The sequence below is a fragment of the Melanotaenia boesemani genome, chromosome 14 (genome assembly GCF_017639745.1).
Source record: "Melanotaenia boesemani isolate fMelBoe1 chromosome 14, fMelBoe1.pri, whole genome shotgun sequence".
Lineage (NCBI taxonomy): Eukaryota > Metazoa > Chordata > Actinopteri > Atheriniformes > Melanotaeniidae > Melanotaenia > Melanotaenia boesemani.
In genome coordinates this window covers 26,656,306-26,677,367 of record NC_055695.1, presented here as the reverse complement: position 1 = coordinate 26,677,367, position 21,062 = coordinate 26,656,306, and the positions used below count along the sequence as shown (strand labels likewise).

Below are 21,062 nucleotides of genomic sequence, written 5' to 3'. Positions count from 1 at the left end.
AACATTTAGATTTAGATTTAAACATTTAGATTTAGATTTAACATTTAGATATAACATATAACATTTAGATTTAGATTTAAACATTTAGATTTAACATATAACATTTAGATTTAGATTTAAACATTTAGATTTAGATTTAACATTTAGATATAAGATATAACATTTAGATTTAACATATAGCATTTAGATTTAGATTTAAAATTTAGATTTAGATGTTCTATTTGACCATTATACATGTGGTTAAAAGTTATGTTAAATGTAGGAAAATGTAGGGAAAATGTGCTAAATGTGAGAAAAGTGAGATAAATAATGAAAATGTGTCAGCTACAACCAGGGGTGCCGCCAGGAAATCTGGGCCCTATGAAAGATAATGGCATAGGGCCCCCGTATGAGTGTGTGTGTGTGTATATTATATATATATTTAAATATATATATATATATATATATATATATATATATATATATATATATATATATATATATATATACACATACATACTCATACGGGGCCCTATGCCATTTTTTTCTTTTATATACAATATACGGTATATATATATATATATATATATATTTTTTTTTTTTTTTTTTTTTTTTTTTTCTTTCCACCCACCACATCATATTATTCAACAAGGATAAAATCTGTTTAAGGATGCACTCAACATCACTGCTTAGTTTCAATATAACTCTTTGAACATTGCTCACCTTCTTCATTGGGACAGGTGGGGGACGGGTTATGTGGAGATGGGGCTGCTGCTGGCTCATCTGTTTTAATATGTTGAAGGGGTAAGGAAAGGAAAACTAATTTAATATAGATATCTTACTAAAATGTACTCCCTCTGAGGTCTGTCGCATTTTCATCTGCCTGGTCTTGTTGTGAAAGTTTGTGAAGTGTCAACCCTGTGAGCTTTGTGGATTAAACAGGCTACTCGCCCACTGGATTATCTACAGACATACGATGAGTTTACTATAAACGCTAAAGAGGCTTGGTTTCATTAAAGATAAAAAATACACAAACACGGGTCGTTTTTATTTTTCCAAGGTAACTCGCGAACCGTCGGCTCGCGCATCACTAGGCATCATCCAGGCGATGCCTCTGACCTCAGAGGGAGCGGACTAAATTAGCTTGTAGGTAGCTAGCTTATGAGCAACAGGTTAATCTCAACCTCACCTTTCTTGGTGAAAAAATGGGTCACATATTGGCATCCTCTCTTCTGTCTTTCATTTCGCTCCTTTCGCTCTCTCCTTTTTTGAAAACCCGACTTATTTTTCCCTCGCTGCATTTTTAATATTCGATGCTTCCGACAGGTTCATTCAAACTGATGCGCTATTACAGCCAGGACCAAACCATTTAGTTTTATGGAGGTGGCCGTCAATAACAATTTTTTTTTTTTTTATCATTTTACTACTGAAAAATAAGTTAGAACAGAGTGGCAATTTATTTTACTGCTACATTTTCTCGTTATACTTGAAAAAATAGCTATTATTTCTAGATAATGCTTAATAATTTTCTTATATATTTTTATATCTCAATGGGCCCCTATCAAGTCGTGGGCCCTTGGAATCTTCCTAACTTTTCCCCCCCATACGGCGCCCCTGGCTACAACTTTTATACTGAATTTTTACACTTGGCGCCCCATATACATCAGACCTCAAAATTCCGTTCCTGGTGCATCAGGGTCTTCTTTAGCTCATATCCTTTCATTCTGTTCAGAAATACTGGCGCCTGGTGAGACCAGTTATCCATAACCTAATGTTTCTGAATTAAAATAAAGAAGCTATTACTTAAAAGACATCAGGCAGCTGCAATAAGTGCCTTTGTTATTTGTTATTGTGTTTTGTCCTTAACATCCTGCACATGGTTGGACTACATCGCTTTGTTTTTCACCCTACTGAGCTGTGTGGTTCAGGGCTTATACCAGCCTTGTGAAGAGGACAGTGTAACCCGGTGGAGAAAACCTGGTTAAATTAGGAGCAAGGGGAGACAGAAACTTTCCCTGAGTTCATTCGCTATATTGGAGAGATGGGGAATATCCTATAACACTTGAAGGCGACACTAGCGTGTTTAACCCCACGTGGGGTGCTGATCTCTTAGTAGCCAATCAGAAAAGCTACGTAAACACGTCTAATGTCAGATCAGGCGAGAAACCTAGGCACGTTCCCCTCTTTCCGGTCTTTTCTGGATTCAGCCGTTGAGAGAGAAGCAACTACGCTTACGAGAGCTCCGAAAGATGAAATTCCCGTGTCAAACACAAATTAAGAATACACCATCAGCACTCGTATCGGTCAGGAATGCGGGGCTGAGCAGTTAAACCGCAGAGGACAAGCTACGCTGGCTAGTCTCGCGGCCATCTCGGGAATTTCGAGGAGCACGTGAGTCAATGCGTGCAGCTTGAGTTCAGAGCAACGGTCAGGTTTTTGGTAAGGGTCCGAAATACCAGAACATTCCTGGAAGAAGGGTGGCAATTATCATCTGCCAGTGGGAAATCCAGGGTCCGGGTTGGAGAATCCAGGCGTTACGTTTGGAAAGAGAACTCAACAACCCAGTCTGTGGCGTGGGCTCACTGCCTAAAGATTGGATTGGATTCTGATGGCGAGCCAGAAGTTCCAAGGAGAGAGATAAGCACGTGTTCACTCACACACGCAGGACATTCTGACTTGACGGATTGTCAAGACCAGGGGTCTCATTTATAAAACTGTGCGTAGGATTCTTACTAAAAGTGTACTTACGCCCAAAACCGGAAGTTGGCGTACGCCATAAAATATTCTGATTTATAAAACCGTGCGTACGCACAGGTGCAAGCAATTTCCCCTTTATAAATCACACTCGTCCTTGAAGTTTGCGCAGGTGAATTTGGCTCATGTTCCGCCCACTACACACCCACTTTCCACCATAAATGGTCAATGCAAAGTACCTCAGCGTGTATTAAAATGAGCCAGCTGATCCATGTTGTGATCCATGAACAACGGCAACCGCAGGGAAGCGAACCAAAAAACGCAACTTCACAGAGGCAGAAATCGATGCATTAGTGAGTGAGGTGGAGAGTCGAAAAATTATTTTGTTTGGTAGCCACAGTAGTGGCGTGACAAATAAGAGTAAGTGTCGTGAGTGGCAACACATAGTTACCTCAGTTAACTCTGTGAGCGGGACAGAGCGGACCATGGCGAGATCAAAAAGAAACCATCAATGAACTGAAGGAAATCAGAACAACACTGCATAATTTGTGTGACATTATGTTCGACATTTCAAACACATTAAAAGAGCTTGTGAAAAAGTGAACCTTATTGTCTGCTTAATCGCTGCATGACCTCCTCACGGAGCCGTGCCCCGTGTTGGAACTCCCTGTGTCTGGGAGGGGGCTGTGGGTGAGGGTCGGCATTCCGAGGAGGGGGGAGGCCAGGAGGTAGTTGGATGCCGTGCCTCAGTGCCAGGTTGTGCAGCACGCCACACGCCCTCACGATCCTGCGCACCTTTTGGGGATGGTACAATAATCTACCCCCTGACGCATCCAGACACCGCCACCGGCATTTTAAAAGGCCGATGGCGCGCTCTACAGTTGAGCGCGCACGGGAGTGAGCGGTATTGAACAGGGTCTCCTCTGCGCTCTGGGGGTTTGGGAAGGGGGTCAGGAGCCAGCGCCGGAGGGGGTAGCCACTGTCCCCTGCATTTCAATGAAACAGTGCATCAGTGGTCTGCATCTGGCTAAGCTGGTTGTCAATATAAAGTTATTGTCTTACCAAGAAGCCAGCCATCACGTACAGCGCCTGCCTGCAGTCTCTTCTCTACACTGCTTTGCGCTAGGATGTAAGAGTCATGTGTAGAGCCAGGCCATCGTGCAACTACATTTGTCAACATCATGTTGGATTGACATATGACTTGAACATTGATAGTATGCACATGCTTCCTATTGACATACATGAATTCATCGACATATGGGGCCCTTATAGCAATATGAGTGCAGTCAATTGCGCCGATTACATTAGGAAAACTGGACATTGCTGCAAATTGCCTTTTAATGTCGGCCTGTTCTCCTGCAATATAGAGAAATTGGATGTGGAAGAGTGTAGCAGGACGCATAGACAGCGGAGACGGGTTATGAACTCTTGCCGGGTTGAAGTCATGCACGCTGACCATAATTCCCCACCTCTCCATCTGTGTCGCCAATTCCCCCAGCCTCCAAAACCAGCGTACGCATGGGTCAGAGCTGCCGTGAAAGACCGCACATTTTCACGTCAAGTTTGTTTTTTATAAATCACAACCTTTGCGTGAAAAGAGGCGTACGCCAGTTTCAGGCCCCATTTTGTGCGTACGCAACGGTTATAAATGAGACCCCAGGACACTCTGTGACTGATCCAGAGGAATAAGGGCCCAGACTGAACATTTAATTTTCTTTTTATTTTATCTCAATTGCCGACTGTAATTGTTCTTTGGGGGGTTGCAACTGTTGTTCTGGTTGCCAGTCATTGTTATTATCACTAAATATATGAGTGGCTACTCAATTACATGTTAATTGCCTGTTGTTGTTGCTCATTTCTTTGGCTCCCAACCCGAATTTAGACTTCTGATCACTAGGCCTAAGGAATCTCATTGATTCCCAATTGAACGCACTGTTAGTCCACCTTACTTTAGTGGGGGCAGGCTACAGAAGTGGCGAGCCAGCCAGGAGCCACTTGAATTGAGCATCAATAATAAGACTTTATAGAAATGGATTTCATACAAAAGTCAGGTGTGAAAATTCCCAATTCAGTTATTATTAGTGGGGTAACTAATGGGGCTGAGCAGGATGAACAGGTGTTTGATTTCCTAAAGAGGTATGGCCAGATAGAGAGATTTTTATTCGTCGATGACCCACATTCCGAGTACTACCAAAACTTGATCGTTGAATATGTTAGCAGTTCAGCCTTAGAAGGCTTGGAACCTTGCTTACCACATACACATACGGCGAAAGGAGAACCTACAGTCACTTACCAGGTGAGAGCACTTAGTGGCGTGTATACCACTCAGGTTGGAAATAGTGTCACTAAGACATATTTGGAGGAGCTCAAGAAACTGGCTAAGTTAAGTGGCAAAGATTTTAGTGACGTTTTGAAAGAAATGATGCTTCAGATCGGAGATGACGTTACGGTTACACAGCCGATAGTGGAAGAGTCCCTCACTGCACAGGTGGAGACACCGGTGGGGTCCACACCTGCTTTGAAGGAACAACAAACTTACATTTCACCTTCGGAAAGCATCCAAAACGCTAATGGCGTCGCTAATCCTACTTCCCTCGGTAAAGAGAGGAGGACACCGTCTCTCTCGTTGGCTGATGTGAATCCACCTGATGTCCAGAAAGTAGTGGTTGAGCACATAGTAAGGGGACAGGATATTGTCCCATGTTCACAGTCCCATGTGAGGGTCCGTTCTTTCTCCAGAAAACCCTGGGGACCTAATAATGAAACTGATTACGAAACGTGGCGTGCCCACATCGAACTGCTCCAGAATGATCCAAGTTTGTCTTCCCTACAAATATCTAGAAAGATCTTAGAGAGTTTGCTCTCCCCAGCTGCCGATGTTGTTAAGGGTGTACGGCCTGACTCACCTCCTGAAGTGTACTTGCAGCTGTTGGATTCAGCTTTTGGTACAGTGGAGGATGGACAAGAGCTGTTTGCTCAATTCCTGAATACTCTTCAGAATCCAGGGGAAAAGCCATCCACTTACCTCCATCGTCTCCAGTTAGCATTGAACAGGGCCACAAGGAGGGGAGGGATTGCCAGTGAAGAGGTGGACAAACACCTTCTTAAACAGTTCTGTAGAGGGTGCTGGGACAACAATTTACTCAGTGCCTTACAACTCGAACAACAAAAGATTAACCCACCCAAATTTTCAGAACTCCTATTAATAATTCGGTCTGAGGAGGACCGACAGCAAGCCAAAAGCAGTCGTATGAAAAATCACATTGGCACCATGAAGCAAAGAGCCCAGCTGGGGTTGCAAGGTGCATGTGTGCATGAGTCTGATGAAGCTCAGAGGAGCGATAGCAGTGCTATTGAGGCTCTGAAAAGGCAAGTAGCTAGTCTACAGAGTCAGCTGACTACGATCAGTTTACAGGAAAAATCACGGGGGGCCTGCATCAAAGGGGCTGCAGGGAAATCACAGAATAGGGTGCCAAAATCAAAAGATTCAGCTTCACAAAAACACACCAAGAAGAGGCAGACATCTAAACCCAGAACATGGTATTGTTTTAACTGTGGTAAGGACGGACATATCTCTTCAGGTTGTGCCGATCCTGCAAATCCCACTCTGGTGGCTGAGAAAAAAAAACAGCTGGCAGAAAAGCAGTCTAGGTGGGAAGCACAAGGCAGCTCAGATCTTCCTTTAAATGGCTGACAGTTCCTGTTGCGGGACAAACAGGGGCTGACGAACCACACCAACGTCCCTCAGACGTCGTTACTGAACACAGCACCTTTTCAAGGGTCAGTAAAGTTGGTGTTTGTATGGAGAATGCCAATCCACAGACAGACTGCAATTCACAGCATTCAGAGCGGAACTCACCTTTCCGACTTCCTGACCGGTTGGTCGGAGTTAAGAGCACAGCTCAAGTCATGGTAAAAGGTGAAGAGGTAAGCTGCCTGCTTGATTCGGGTTCACAGGTCACAACCGTACCAGAGTCGTTTTATAAACTACACCTACCTGAGCAGGAGCTTAAACCCCTGCACAACCTCCTGGAGGTGGAAGGTGCAAATGGGCAGTTAGTACCTTATCTTGGCTATATAGAAATGACCATTATATTCCCGGAGGACTTCACCGGAGTCCCAGAGGATGTATGTACACTCGCCTTGGTCGTTCCTGACACGTCTCAATCTCTCATTCTCGTGGGAACAAACACCCTTAAGGTGTTATTTGATATTCACTAAGAGGCTGATGATGCCCATCGGAAACATCTTCCATATGGTTACAAGGCGGTTTTTAAGGCCATTGAATTGAGGCGGAGACTCGCCAGTAACAACCATTAAGGGGTTGTGAAATTGCAGGGTAAAGACCCTCAAGTCATCCCCGCTGGCACAACCGTGGTGGTAGAGGGGGTTGCTGTTGGCCATGGTCTGCAAGATGAAAAGTCCGTGGTCATTGAATATCCTTCATCATCCCCTCTACCGGGTGGCCTACTAGTAAAAGCTGGGCTAGTTACCTTTCCCCAATATCGGCCTCACAAACTGCCTGTTGTCATAAGTAATGAGTCTGACCATGACATCGTCATTCCAGCAAAGTGCACTATTGCTGAGATAAGTGTTTTTCAGGAAATTTTATTGAAGGAACACAGGGTGGTTACCCAACCCGAACGTTTACAGAAATCTTTAGGGACTCAGACATCTCAGGAGTCCACTTTAAGTTTCAACTTTGGGGACTCTCCACTTTCAACCGAGTGGAAGGAGCATATCACTCAGCAGCTTAACAGCGTGCCTGAAGTGTTTGCCATGCATGACCTAGATTTTGGTCGTACGGATAAGGTCAAACACCACATAAATCTTTCGGATAACACTCCTTTTAAGTTACGTGGTCGACCAATCCACCCTTCGGACATTGAAGCTGTTCGTAAGCACATCCAAGAGCTTCTTGATGCAGGGGTAATTAGAGAGTCCGAATCCCCATTCGCATCACCCATAGTGGTAGTTCGGAAGAAAAATGGTGAGGTCAGGCTATGCATCGATTATAGGCGACTGAACCTTCAGACTATAAAAGATGCATACAACCTTCTAAAGTTGGATGACACATTTTCAGCCTTAAATGGGTCACAATGGTTCTCTGTCCTTGACTTAAAGTCTGGATACTACCAGATTGAGGTCAAGGAAGCAGATAAACCAAAGACAGCTTTTGTGTGCCCTCTTGGGTTTTGGGAGTTCAACAGAATGCCGCAGGGAGTGACCAATGCTCCCAGCACATTTCAAAGACTAATGGAGAAGTGTATGGGACATATGCACTTAAAAGATGCATTGGTCTTTATTGATGATGTGATAGTGTTCTCCAAAACGCTCGAGGAACACGAAGAAAGGCTCATGAAAGTGTTGAGTCGCCTCAAGGAGTTTGGGTTAAAGTTGTCCCCAGACAAATGTGTTTTCTTCCAGACATCTGTTCACTACCTGGGTCATGTAGTATCCAGGCAGGGTGTGGAAACCGACCCTGAAAAGATTTCGGCTCTGAAGACGTGGCCGGTGCCCCAGACCTTGAAAGAGTTGAAATCCTTTCTTGGATTTGCCGGATACTACCGGAGGTTCGTCAAGGACTACTCCAGTATTGTGAAACCTCTTCACACTTTTGACTTCCGGTTATCCGCCGACTCACAAGAGTCAGAGAGCAAAACCAGCGAGGTCAAAACAGAAACCCGATAAGTATTACAATCCTAAAGAGCCTTTTGGCAGTCGCTGGACATCAGCTTGTCAGCAAGCCTTTGAAACAGTCATTGAAAGACTCACCACGGCGCCTGTGCTAGCCTTTGCCAATCCTCAGAAATCCTACGTGTTGCACCCTGATGCCAGCACCACTGCACTCGGTGCAGTATTGTATCAGGAGCAAGAGGGTCAACTTTGAGTCATAGGCTATGCCAGTAGAGGGCTGTCGCGGAGTGAGAGTCGCTACCCAGCGTACAAATTAGAATTTTTGGCGCTGAAGTGGTCTGTAACAGAGAAGTTTGGTGATTATCTCTACGGGAATCACTTCATAGTCGAAACGGATAGTAATCCGCTGACCTACATACTGACCTCGGCGAAACTTGATGCAACCAGCTACAGGTGGCTGGCAGCATTATCTACCTTTTCCTTTAAGCTCCTCTATCGCCCTGGGCGACAGAATGGAGATGCGGATGGACTTTCCCGCAGACCACATGGAACGCTAATAGATGACCTGAAATCACAAAAAGAAAGGGAGCGGATACAACAGTTCACGAGAGATCTTCTCTCTGACCCGCAAAACATCGATGCAGTGGACCAATCTGTTGTGAAGGCTATTTGTGAAAAACAGCTGCTCTACAGTGCCGGTTCTGATGTTGAGAATGAAGGTGGAGCGAATCCCGTGGTCTTAGTGGAAGCGCTTGCCATATCACCAGGTGCAGTGCCCGACAGTTATGGTCAAGAAGAACAGTTCGGGGGACTGCCAATGATTCCACATCTAACTGAGGCAGAGTTAGCTGAGAAACAAAGAAATGACGCATGCATGAAGCACGTCATTCACCAGATCGAGCATGCATCTATAGTCAAAATCTCTTTGTCTCTTTGTTTTTCCTTTTATTTTCAATCCAGAATGTACAACTTGTCCCTGAGTCCATATTTTGATCAAGGAGCTCCCTTCGTCGGTTCACGTCACAGCTCGACTGGGGAGCGCCACTGCAAAGATGTTCCCCCTTACCGGGAGCATGGGAATATCTGCACGCTGGCTGCTCCACACCAGGATAAACCTGGTAACTGGGGAGTCACTGCGACGGATGGGCCAAGTGATGGAGACTGTGTGAACTGGAACCTGTTTTACAATGTTTGTCGCCCTGATGGTCCAAACCCCAACATGGGATTTACCAACTTTGACAAAATTGTAAATGCATGGATCACAGTCTTCCAGGTAAACTGTCAAATCTAACAAGTTGGTTTGTAGTTTAAAAAAAAAATTAAAATTTGTTGCCTCAAAAAAATTAAGTTTGAGTTTGCTGAACTTAGAATAAATAAGATATCTGAGTATGTTGTCATGAAGTTGTGCAAGAAACTTGATGTGATCAAATCTTAGTAAATCAGTGGTGATGTGTTTAATGTTCAATACACCAGACGATTTCAAGTTCACCTTACTTAGACTAATTGACAAACTTAAATGGATTTTTCAGCTACTTTGCAGCAGGAACTCTGTGTGTGTGTTCGTTTTGGTTGATCAAGTAATTTGTGTGTGCTGCACTAAAAATCATGTCATTTATGTTGATTCAGCTTCAGTAAATTAGTTTATTCAGCGTTTTGTTATGATTTTTATTTTAGATGAATGTCAATAACAACTTGATTAAAATGAAATAATTTCCACTAATTACTTAGTTATTTAGGGAAATATTGAAGCCTGTGTAACAGTTTAGGAAATCTATCTTTGTCTGTATCTAGCTGGGTTTTCTGAAGATTGTTGACTTTTACTGCTTTCTGTACCTCCAGGTCATCACCCTTATAGGTTGGACGGATATTATGTACCTCGTGATGGACACTCATTCCATCTGGAGTATTATACCGTTTATACTTATGACTGCTGTAAGTACCAACTGGTCTTTATGTTTTGGTACAAAATCATAATTCCTCAAAGTTTTATAAAATAAAATAAAATGTTGAATGACTTCATGAATAAATAAAAACAAATGTTTAAACAAAGAAATTGAGTCCCTGTGAATATATATTGCAGTTAAAAATCTATAATATTTACTTATTAATGTAACAAAGTTGGAAATTCTCTGAGCTAGTGTTTTGTCCCTTAATAAATTTAGTTCAGTTCATGTTTTAATTTTTACTTTCCTCATCAGGTGGGCTCATTCATTTTGATGAATGTTGCTACTGTCGTCATCGCCTCCCATTTCTCAGAGGCCATGAAAAAAGGAAGGAAAAAGGTGTTTGGGTCTGTGATCATCTTCAAAGTCCGATTCTACAAGGTCATCAAGCTGCTGGCTCGATTCGTAAAAAGGTTAGATACTGGGCTAGCTGCTTATGCCACCTCAAAACTTTAAAGCAGTGACTCCCAACCCTGATCTTGGAGGCCTACTATCCTATGATGTTCCCCGACTGCAACACACCTGGTTCAGATTAAATGGATCTCTGACAAGTTCTGCACAAGTCTGCCACTGAGCCATTAATTTGAGTCAGTTGTGTTGAAGCAGGGAAACATCAAAAGTCTGCAGGACAGTGGGTGTTGTGGACTGGAGTTGGGGATCCCTGTTTTAAAGTGAGTGAGTAATTAAAACTGTCATTTCAGAGTTTAAACATTGAATAAACACATCCATTCAGTTGTATTGTGATTCACCTTGAATATAACAACCTCTTCCCCCATTTACAGATGATCAAATGTAAGTCGCTTTGGATAAAAGCGTCTGCTAAATGGCTGCAGAATAGAATTTATTGCTGTGTTTTTTTTATCAACAGTTTGATTAGATGGCCATCCTGGACTGGCGAAGAGAACTGGGGAAATATGTCACTGGTAAGAGTAGAACACAACTGGCTACACCATAGGCAGAGATTTAACTGCGTAAATAACCATGCATCACAAAGCCCAATTCCCTTATCTTTCAGCTTGAGTACTCACCTGGTCTGCTTGGGAAAATTAAGCGAATGGTGGAGGGCAGTTGCTTTCAAAATACAATCTCAGTTTTAATTGTCCTTAATGTTATCGAAATGGCTGTTGACCACCATGATCAGGTGAGAGAAAACACCACAAATGTTTTAAAATGCAGAGATCTGTTAAAGCTGCCATTTTATTTAAATTTTTTTTTATTATTCTTTCTATCTTTTTCTCCTGCAGCCTCAGGAAATGACGAGAGTATTAGGAGTGTGTAACTTAATGTTCACAGTGTTGTTCACAATTGAGATGATCTTAAATATCCTGGCATTCCAACTGCAGTACTTTGTAAATCAAACAAACCTCTTCGACTTCACCATGGTCATCATCAGGTATGTCAGTCTCACGGCACTTGATGTTTTGGGTAACAGTCCATCTCAAATGTAAAAATCAGAATACTGCAGTAGACTGCAGTATTCTGATTTAACATTGCTTTTTTTCTTTCAGTGCTTGATATGAGATTGTTAGAGTGCACCATGTTGAAATATGGTTGTTTGTGTTTCTCAGTGTTTGGGAGGAATTGTCACACACTAACTGCAGGCTGTCGGTTCTGCGAGCACTTCGTGTGCTGCGCTGTGTGAAGCTTCGCTTCATGCCCAAGCTGAGGAAACAGCTTAGAGTCCTTTGGAAGTCAATGAAAGATGTGTCCACGCTCTGCTGGCTCATGCTATTTTTCATTTTTTTCTTTAGGCAAGTAAACACGTGTACTAAATTATCACATCACACAAAATCCCAGATGCTGCTTTCTTACAAGGTGGGAACATCTTAATGACTCTCACTGTGATCTGTTGTCTCTTTGCAGTGTGATGGGGATGCACCTGTTTGGCTGTAAAATGAACTGGTCCATGGTGACAGTGTTCCAGGTTAGCTTTTGAACTTTTAATTTGTGCTGTCATCATAATCCATCACTGCCCTCTTATTTTTGTCCATTTATTTTAACTTGTTTGTTCTTGACTGAATCAGCTTTTAACTCTGGACTCATGGAATCTGCTGCTGTACAACGCCATGACTTCCACCTCCCTGTGGGCTGCAATATACTTTATTGCCATAATTATCCTAGGAAAAACTGTTCTCTTGAATGTGCTTCTAGCGATCGTGGTTGAGAACTTCCAAAAAGAGGTATGGATCTGTTGTCGTTTTAATCTTTTAATCTAACATAGCAATTTTTTAGCACAGCACACAGAAGCACCTGCATGATCCTTTTTTTTTTTTTTTTTTTTTTTTTTTTTTTTAACTAATCAAAACTTTTTTTTCTGCTGTTTCACTAAAAGCACTCCAGCCCATCCAGTGAAAATGAATCTCTCTTTGCAAGTTCTATTTCATCACGGTCCACCCCTGACGATGTAAGTTTGTATTTTCTACTCAGAGGCTCTCAAGATGTATATAATATGCGCAGCTCTTTAATTTAACATTTCAGTCTTGATGCAGACTCAAGGTGCAGCTATATTAAACTTTTTTTTATGTTGTTCTAGGACCTAGACACAGTCATTTACAATGATCCTACCTCTGAGCTTGGGAGCATTGATGCCACACGGAATTTCCATGGGGAAGATTCTTCAGAAAGCGATACCAACCTGGATAATGTAAGTTTCTGAGAATATAGCTTTTAAAGTCTTAGAGTTTAATGAACAACTAGCCTTTAGTGAACATTTTCTAAAGGTGTGATGAGATAAGAGAGTGAAACTTTTACCCATTTATAGGGGTTAAGCCACTGCCTAAATGTTTGATGAATGTTTAGATCTGGAATTTTGGCTGACACGCTTCTGTCTAGTGTAGATGGTGTGAATAAACTTTCCAGACGCTGTCCGTTTGCAGTTAAAAGCTGATTTATTTTCCTTTCTTTTCCTCTTAATGCAAAATATAAAACAATATAAAAAATATAAAACAAATCGCATGCTGTCAAAACCGATGTCCCTGTCTGGCCTAACACACACCCATACACACATCATTTCCTGTCTTATATATCATTAGACTAATTTGGCTCCTACATACCAGCCCTAATTGTTAGACATAACAATTCACAAGAACAAAATTAATTTCAAGCCAAACTTTAAATCTTTGACCATAAATACGAACAAATTTCATTCCAATGCCATTATTTACACTTCTTGCATGGGACATAATTTTGTAATTGGGAGCACAAAAATGCCATTTTTTGTTTGGTGCTGATAAGTCCATAATCATAACAATGTCTCCAATAGCCAAATTTCTTTTAACTTGGTTCTATTTCTGTTTCTCCTGGATCAAATAAAAGAAATATTATTTTTATCTCATTTTACTTATGAGTTTTTCTTTTAAAAACATGAGCCTGTCAGTGTTGGATAACAGGAAAGGTTGTTGCCACCAGTTGTGCTTTTTGAGATTGTTTTATTGATGCTATGAATGAAGCAAGGTTGGCTGATGTGAAACTGCTAAACCCTGCAGAGATTCTTGAACCTGATTCAAAGAGGGCAGCACTGGTGCAAAAAGTATAAAGACTGGACATTGTACATAGTGTCTCCACAGAACAAGTAAGACTTGCATTTAATCCAGAGAATTATGCTTTGATGTAGCTGTTTTCACAAATGTCACTTTATCTGAATCTTTGTGGTACTCTGTTTTTGCTTTTTTCTTTATTAAGATGCTGGTGGTTTTAACTGATTTCAAATAAATTTGGCTTAATATAACTGCTTATAATTATATCCTATTGGATATATTTGAACCATTCTCACAAACCCAAAGTCAAAATTAGTCATTTAAAGTTTTTTAAGTGTTTTGTAAGCAGAAAACAGAGACTGTGCCCAGAGGCTTTTTTTTTTCTTAAACTATCTTTATTTTTCTTTTAATATTTAACTGATTACAGCTGTTTTAATTAAAGTGTGTATGCATGTGTATTCAGGTTCCGCATATTTTGCCAGCGTGCTGTTTCACACCAGTACTTTGACAAAATAGTTGTTGTTTTCATTGTGCTGAGTTGCATCACCATCGCTATGGAGAGGCCTGACATAGATCCCGAGGGCACAGTGAGACAAATAAATCCTCAAAGAAAACACACACACACAATAATGGTGCAGTGTAGATTGAGATTGACTACATAAAGTCAAGCATAGAGAATTTTATAAAACCAGTTAATTGTGTTACATGAGTGCTATTTAAAAAAAAAAAACAAGATTAAAAATGAATCACTTTGTGCCCTTTAGGAGCGACTGATCCTGGATGTGGCCTCTTATTTTTTTTCCTTTGTTGGTTTTTTGGAGATGTTCATGAAGGTAAACCTATCTGGTGTCGTCTGTAAAATCAAAACTTTATCTTTAATTTTCAGTTGATTTCAGGATTGCTCTAAGAATCCATTGTGTTTTAAATATGTTGGTGATTGATGAACTGTTTTTATTTGACATCAGGTCACAGCATTTGGTATGATATTTGGAAATACAAGCTACGTCCGCAGCCCTTGGAACGTGATGGATGGTTTGCTGGTGATTGTATCTGTAGTCCAAATCCTAATCTCATTGGTGGTTAATGAACTAAAGCAGATACTCAGCATTCTCAACATCTTTCGCGTGCTTCGAGTTTTCCGCCTACTTAGGTATTTTATTAGTTTTTTGTTTATTCTTCATTTTTGTAGCATCTCATCTCAGTTCTGCTTTCTTATCGTGTGAGTTTGTTTCTTCAGATATATACACTGACTCCAACAAACTTATTTGTTTATGTTTGTGACGTCAAGGATAGTCAAACTATTCCCAAGACTGGCTCTGAACACTCTGGTGACATCCATGAAACCAATTTTGAACATTCTTCTCATTTGCTTTGTCTTCTTCTTCTTTTACGGCATTGTTGGCGTACAGGTAAGGGGGACACATAGCTTTTATCTTTTTTTTTTTTTTTTTTTTTTTTTTTTGTCTTGGCTCTGGCTAACACTTAGCCAGACACTCACAGTTACCACTCAGACATGTAGCTATTTATGGAAATAACAGAGATGCCTTCAGGTAAAAATAAAACTACTCTCACTCTTTGTGTAGTTGTTTAAAGGGAAGTTCTTCTACTGTGTGGGTGAGGACTTAAACAACATTGTCAACAAATCTGACTGTTTGTCAGCCAACTACCACTGGGAGCGGAAGGAGTACAACTTCGACAGCCTGCTACAGGTATAGATTGACATTCAGTGATCCCTGACTGGAAATGGGTAAAGGATGCAAGTTAGTACTAATGCCATCTGGAAATACAGTCAAACTTGAACTTCATCTATAAACCAACCCGCCAGTCTGTTTAGAAATGAGACACCTCACTGAAGAGACGTTTCCTGCATCTATGTCATGTGGGTCTCCCTGACTGAAATGCCCTTTTCAGAGCCCAGCAGCAGGTTCTGAGAATCTGATCAATTATTGTAATCCATAGTTGCCCAAATTTGACCAATTTTATACACAAAAACCAATTCTTTGAACATTCCGACACTAAAAGAGATTTCTTTCATTGGAAAATGTATCAGGGGAAAATTTATTTTATGGACAAGGACAACACTCCTCGCAAGATCTGGCAACACATCTATCTCCTAGCAAATTAATGAATATATAAATTGAACCCAGATACGTAAGGTTCCTTAAATTTTAACATTAGCCATTTTACTTATACTGATACAAGCATAGAACCAAAATTCAGATTTATTTTTTTTATTATCAATCCACACTACATTTACAAGACTTAGAACATAACTCTTTGCTATTTTGTACCTTTATCACAGCTTGAAATGTGTCCTGTTGTCTTTTCAAGGGATTGCTTATTTCAGTGATTGCTTATTTCAGTATTTCCCTGAATATAATAAGTACCTTTTGTAATACTTTATGATCATATTATTTTTTTATCATTATTTCCTGCAAAGTTAGTGTATGTTGACCAGTCAGTTATTTCTGTTTCCCATTTAGGCTATGCTTACCCTCTTTGTGATGTACACCAAGGATGGCTGGGTTAACATCATGTATGATGGACTGGATGCTGTAGGAGTTGACCAGCAGGTATTTTATACAATCATCATGTCCAGTGATCAGTGCAAATTGTCATCTAGTACTCATCACCATTAGAATCAGTCAATAAAAGGAAAAGAGACCATCTCTTGTGTCTCCAGTGCCTTTTCTGATTGCAAATACTTGGACCAGAAATTGCTGTTGGATTAATTTCTTTTAAAGGGGCTCTATTGTTTAAAAAATTATATAGGAGTGCAGTCAAAATCTAACCCTGACTTGGGGTTACCACATTAACCCTGACTATCTCTTCCCCCATTAACTTACAGCCCATTAAGAACTACAACAAATGGATTCTGCTTTATTTCCTCTCCTTCATGATGATGAGCTTCGTCTTGTTGGACATGTTCATCGGTGTAATGGTCCAGACCTTTCACCAATGTCAGCTGATCCAGACACAAGAGGATGAAGAGTTGAGAAACGAAGAACATCTGAGTAGAAGCCAGGGGACTGAAGGAAGGCCAAACAGCTGGTTTAGCTGAGAAGCAGGTGGTATTTTTTTATGTCTATAGATAATAGCATCTCTGAATGTGTCAAGTGTTGCATATTTCCTGTTTTTGCATATTTAAATTTTTTTGTCATTTACATGCTGGCTTGTTTGTTTTAGAGCGCGAGCAAACGCCATCTTTTGAAGGTTCCTGGATGTGGCACCTTTTATATAAGATATGTACCAGTAGAGCCCTGGAACTCTCAATGACTGTCATAGTTATCATCAATGTTTTGCTGATGGGGGTCGAACACTATAACCAGCCAGAGGTAACACACACATGCACACACTCACCGTAGACAGTTCAAAGTCTGATTTAACATCAACCCTTTGACATGGTTGTAACAATGATGCGTGTGTGTGTTATTTTAGGTCATAAACAAAGTCATTGACTGCTTCAACTATGTGTTCATGATCATCATGATCACTGAGGTTCTACTGAAACTTGTGGTGTTGGGTGTAGTGACATTCATAAAAGACTGGTAATACATTAGAAAGAGTAGCGTCGCTGTTCTCTTTTCTTATGCTCTAAGTCCCTGACAATGTTTGTGTGTTCAGCTGGAACCTCCTGGACATCATCATCATCTTGCTTTCCATCGTCAGCATGGCTCTAACCCAGTTAAGGATGACAAACGTCATTCCTTTCAATCCCAGCATACTAAGAGCCTGTAGAATCCTCAGGCTCTCTCAAGGTTCACACACACAGGCACTGAACAATGAGAACTTTGTTTTACTATTCATTATGAAGGTCTGTTTATGTGTGTGTATACATGTACATAAACATGAACATTTTCTCAACAACAACAACTCCTGTGTTTCTTGCTAGTGCTGAAGGCCAAAACACTAAGAATCCTGCTCAAAACCATTAACAAGACTCTGTCTCAGGTAAAAAAAAAAACAAAAAAAAAAAACACTGTTTATTAAGGTCACATGGCTGTTATGTGTGAACTCTTCTATCTTGTTCAGGAATTTGTATTTAAGCTGATGAATCCCAGCAAATGAGGACAGAAGAAAAAAAGCAGACACAAAGAGAACTGCCAACCATTGTCCTCCGTGTTTAGTTTCACTCTGGCTTTGCCTTTTCTGTACTTAGGCTTATACAAGTTGCCCTGCATTTGCACAAATAATGAGAAATTTTCATGTACTTTGGAACCAAGGTTTAAAAATGTTGCAGTTTTCCTTTAAGGTGCACAAAATACTTTGAAAATTTAGCTTCTGGGTTTTTTGGTTTGGTAACCAGAGAATTTAACATATGCTTTTGTTCCAGGTTTGGAATATCTGTCTTCTTTCCCTGGTAATCATCTTTATCTTCGGTGTGCTGGGAGTGGAGCTCTTTGGCGAGTTAGGTCAGTGACACTACTGACATGAAACAGCACAAAAATATGGACACGCTGCAGGATCCAGTGGCTGATTTCGTATTTGCACTGACATTGTAGAGCAGAAGATGCGTTACTCAAACAGAAAAATCATCTTGTGGATATCTGCTTTGCTTGTTTCTGTGTCGATCAGAATGTTCTCCTGATTATCCGTGTCTGGGGTTACATCGGAACAGCAACTTCCATAACGTCCCCATGGCTATGCTCACACTCTACAAAGTGTGCACGGGAGACAACTGGAGTGGGATTTTGAAAGTATGAATGCTCTCACACATGCATGCATGCAAACTCCTAGTATGATGGTTTTATTTTGCTCATAGCCTGACCATCTACCATACAGTATGTTGTCACTTATAGCAAACACTTGAATTGCAGCCACTATTTAAAATTAAATAATTACACAAATGCACAAATAATGAGGTATTTTATGTATTTTAAACGGTATTAAAAGTTTGTTAATTGTGTTGTGTAAATTAAATATTTAGTTGTGTGTTTCACATAAATACAGTTTTGGACACTTGAGTGTTCCTGTTTTGATTAAAACTTTTAATTTTAGAAAAACTTTGTGAATAAACAAAACTTCACTCTGTGCTTTGCAGGACACAATGAGGAAATGCCGGCCTGATGACGCCAAGTGTCAGAGCTTTCTCTTCTGGGTCTCTCCCCTTTACTTTTCAAGTTTTGTCATCATTGCTCAGTGTATGTTGGCATACATTGTGATAGCATCAATCATGCAAGCCCTAAAAGACTCTGAGGAGGTATAACTGCAGTTCACACGCAAACATTTCAGGAACGGCTGTAAAGCTTTTGAGAATTTTTTTAATTTTTTTAATCCGACACACCTTCATGGCAAATTATTCTAATGGGCTTGATGAGAAAGATTTTGGTTAAATCTGTAATTGTAATGTATCAAGGTTAACCTATAAACCTTAACTTCATTGTCAAAACATTCTGATGACAGAAGCCTGTTTTTTATTCTTTACTTTTAGACTGAAATACCAATGTTCACTGAAAAAAAAAAAAAAAAAAACACTAACTTCTATCTTTCTCAGGAAGCTGAGACAGAGCTGTGCAGGCAACGAATATTTTCATCAGCAGAGGGCAATGCAGAGATCTCTACCTTGGACCAAACTGATAATGGAGCCACATCATCTGATTCAATCAGCCTGTAAAATGGTAAATGTTATGTATAATCACCTATGTTGTGTAAACTGATATAGCAAATTGAATTTTTGTGTTGAAAGATGCACCCAAATATTATTTCTGTTTTGTAAACATTTTGTTCTGACATTCCTAATCTCATGTGGGTATGATAATTTGAGATCAAGTGGGGGTGTTGACAGATGCTCTGTTATTGTTTTTGTGTTGACAGATGCACCCAAATATTATTTCTGTTTTGTAAACATGTGATCATTCATGTTTTATGTTGTTGTTTCTATTGATTTGTGAATTTGTATTCTCACCTCCTAATTTGGAGAGTTACTGGACCAGTGTGTGACTGGACTAATGTAGTTGTGTTCAATAAAGAGCCGTTCACTCACAGCTGTTCGGATTTTGTGAGCTGAGCGACTGAGAAGCAGTTTCTGTCTCCCGTGCTTGTTTTTCATACAAGATCTTGGGAAAGGTAGCTACTGTGCTTTTCGAAAGTTTTTTGTTTTTTTTCTGACTCCACACGTACCGTTGTGCAGTTCGGATCTGCCAACAGGTTATGGGCCCAGGAGAAGTCAAAGATTGTAATGTGTTTTCCACTGTGGTGATGAACTTCGAAGCACAATGAGTAGACAGGTCGCTGATACAAGCCGTTGGTCCCGACTTGTTTGATGGAGATGAAAACAATTATGAACTTTGGGAGACTAAATTCTTGGGCCACCTACGATTGCAAGGGTTGAAGACGACGAGTTCAGATTCCCATGTCCAAGTAGAGCAGCAGCCTGAAGTAAGCCACCAGCCTGCAGTGAGCCACTTCCAACCACAGCCAGAAGACATCAAGCATGAGCCAGAGAGTAGACGTTACCCTTCTAGAGAGAGGAGGAAGCTGGACAGGTACACTGACTGTACGATGACTAAACACCTATATGAAGATGAAACTGATTGCTTACAGAGTAACATAGATTACTGTTACAAAGTCACGTGCAATATACCAGTTTCATACAGAGAAGCTGTTAGCTCAGATAAATCAACGGAGTGGGTAAATGCAATGAATGAGGAAATGCAGTCATTAAGAGAGAGAACAACACATTTACCCTGTCAAAGTTACCTGAGGGCAAGAAAACAGTGGGGGGAAGATGGGTGCATGCCATTAAAAACAATGTTGATGGTACTGAGTAGTATAAGGCTCGATATGTTGCTGAAGGATACAGTCAAAAGATGGGAATAGATTATGAGGAGACATTCTCTCCTACAGTCAATCAGACGAGCATTAGAGTGCTGATGCAAAAAGCTGTTCAGGACAACTTGATCTTGCATCAAATGGATGTAAAAACAGCCTACTTAAATGCACCAATAGACTGTGAGATTTATATAGAACAACCAGAGGGGTACGAGGTCACATCCCACACAAACGAGAAGCTGGTGTGTAAGCTGGAGAAATCCCTGTATGGGTTAAAGCAATCTGGCAGAAACTGGAACAAAGTTTTCCATGAATATTTAATCAATAACGGGTTCATCCAAAACCAAGCTGACCAAAGTGTTTACACAAGGGAAACTGAGCACGACAAAGTGATTATGGTCATCTGGGTTGATGATGTAATCATTGCAGCAAGTGATGTACATGTTTTGATGTTATTGTTTTTGTGTTGACAGATGCACCCAAATATTATTTCTGTTTTGTAAACATGTGATCATTCATGTTTTATGTTATTGTTTCTATTGATTTGTGAATTTGTATTCTC

General features: G+C 40.6%; 3 protein-coding genes and 2 long non-coding RNA genes across 5 annotated transcripts; 4 read left to right on the top strand and 1 right to left on the bottom strand.

Moving 5' to 3' along the window:
- Positions 1 to 330: 330 nt before the first annotated feature.
- On the bottom strand, positions 331 to 1,599 carry LOC121653151. The gene is made up of 3 exons (XR_006012746.1): positions 1,169 to 1,599; positions 703 to 762; positions 331 to 358 (listed from the first exon to the last, which is right to left on the bottom strand). It is a non-coding gene; the product is annotated as an uncharacterized LOC121653151 (long non-coding RNA).
- A 7,955-nt stretch (positions 1,600 to 9,554) lies between these two features.
- LOC121653234 (voltage-dependent T-type calcium channel subunit alpha-1I-like) lies at positions 9,555 to 12,150 on the top strand (the record flags this gene model as incomplete). The annotated part of the gene is made up of 7 exons (XM_042006570.1): positions 9,555 to 9,583; positions 10,150 to 10,666; positions 11,122 to 11,176; positions 11,269 to 11,394; positions 11,498 to 11,646; positions 11,822 to 12,004; positions 12,117 to 12,150. Coding segments are annotated over exons 2-7 (687 nt in total), but the record flags the coding sequence as incomplete, so codon positions are not given.
- Positions 12,151 to 12,152: 2 nt separating this feature from the next.
- LOC121653235 lies at positions 12,153 to 12,647 on the top strand. The gene is made up of 3 exons (XR_006012763.1): positions 12,153 to 12,177; positions 12,278 to 12,433; positions 12,586 to 12,647. It is a non-coding gene; the product is annotated as an uncharacterized LOC121653235 (long non-coding RNA).
- Positions 12,648 to 14,281: 1,634 nt separating this feature from the next.
- On the top strand, positions 14,282 to 16,968 carry LOC121653233 (voltage-dependent T-type calcium channel subunit alpha-1G-like). The gene is made up of 8 exons (XM_042006569.1): positions 14,282 to 14,310; positions 14,494 to 14,562; positions 14,695 to 14,879; positions 15,018 to 15,138; positions 15,313 to 15,438; positions 16,213 to 16,302; positions 16,578 to 16,780; positions 16,916 to 16,968. Coding segments are annotated over exons 1-8 (822 nt in total). The 5' UTR covers positions 14,282 to 14,283; the 3' UTR covers positions 16,917 to 16,968.
- A 33-nt stretch (positions 16,969 to 17,001) lies between these two features.
- LOC121653082 (voltage-dependent T-type calcium channel subunit alpha-1H-like) lies at positions 17,002 to 18,149 on the top strand. Its single transcript, XM_042006294.1, has 5 exons — positions 17,002 to 17,064; positions 17,168 to 17,277; positions 17,354 to 17,487; positions 17,622 to 17,680; positions 18,063 to 18,149. The coding sequence occupies exons 1-5, from the start codon at positions 17,002 to 17,004 to the stop codon at positions 18,147 to 18,149; spliced, it is 453 nt and encodes a 150-aa protein (XP_041862228.1).
- The last annotated feature ends 2,913 nt before the right edge of the window (positions 18,150 to 21,062 follow it).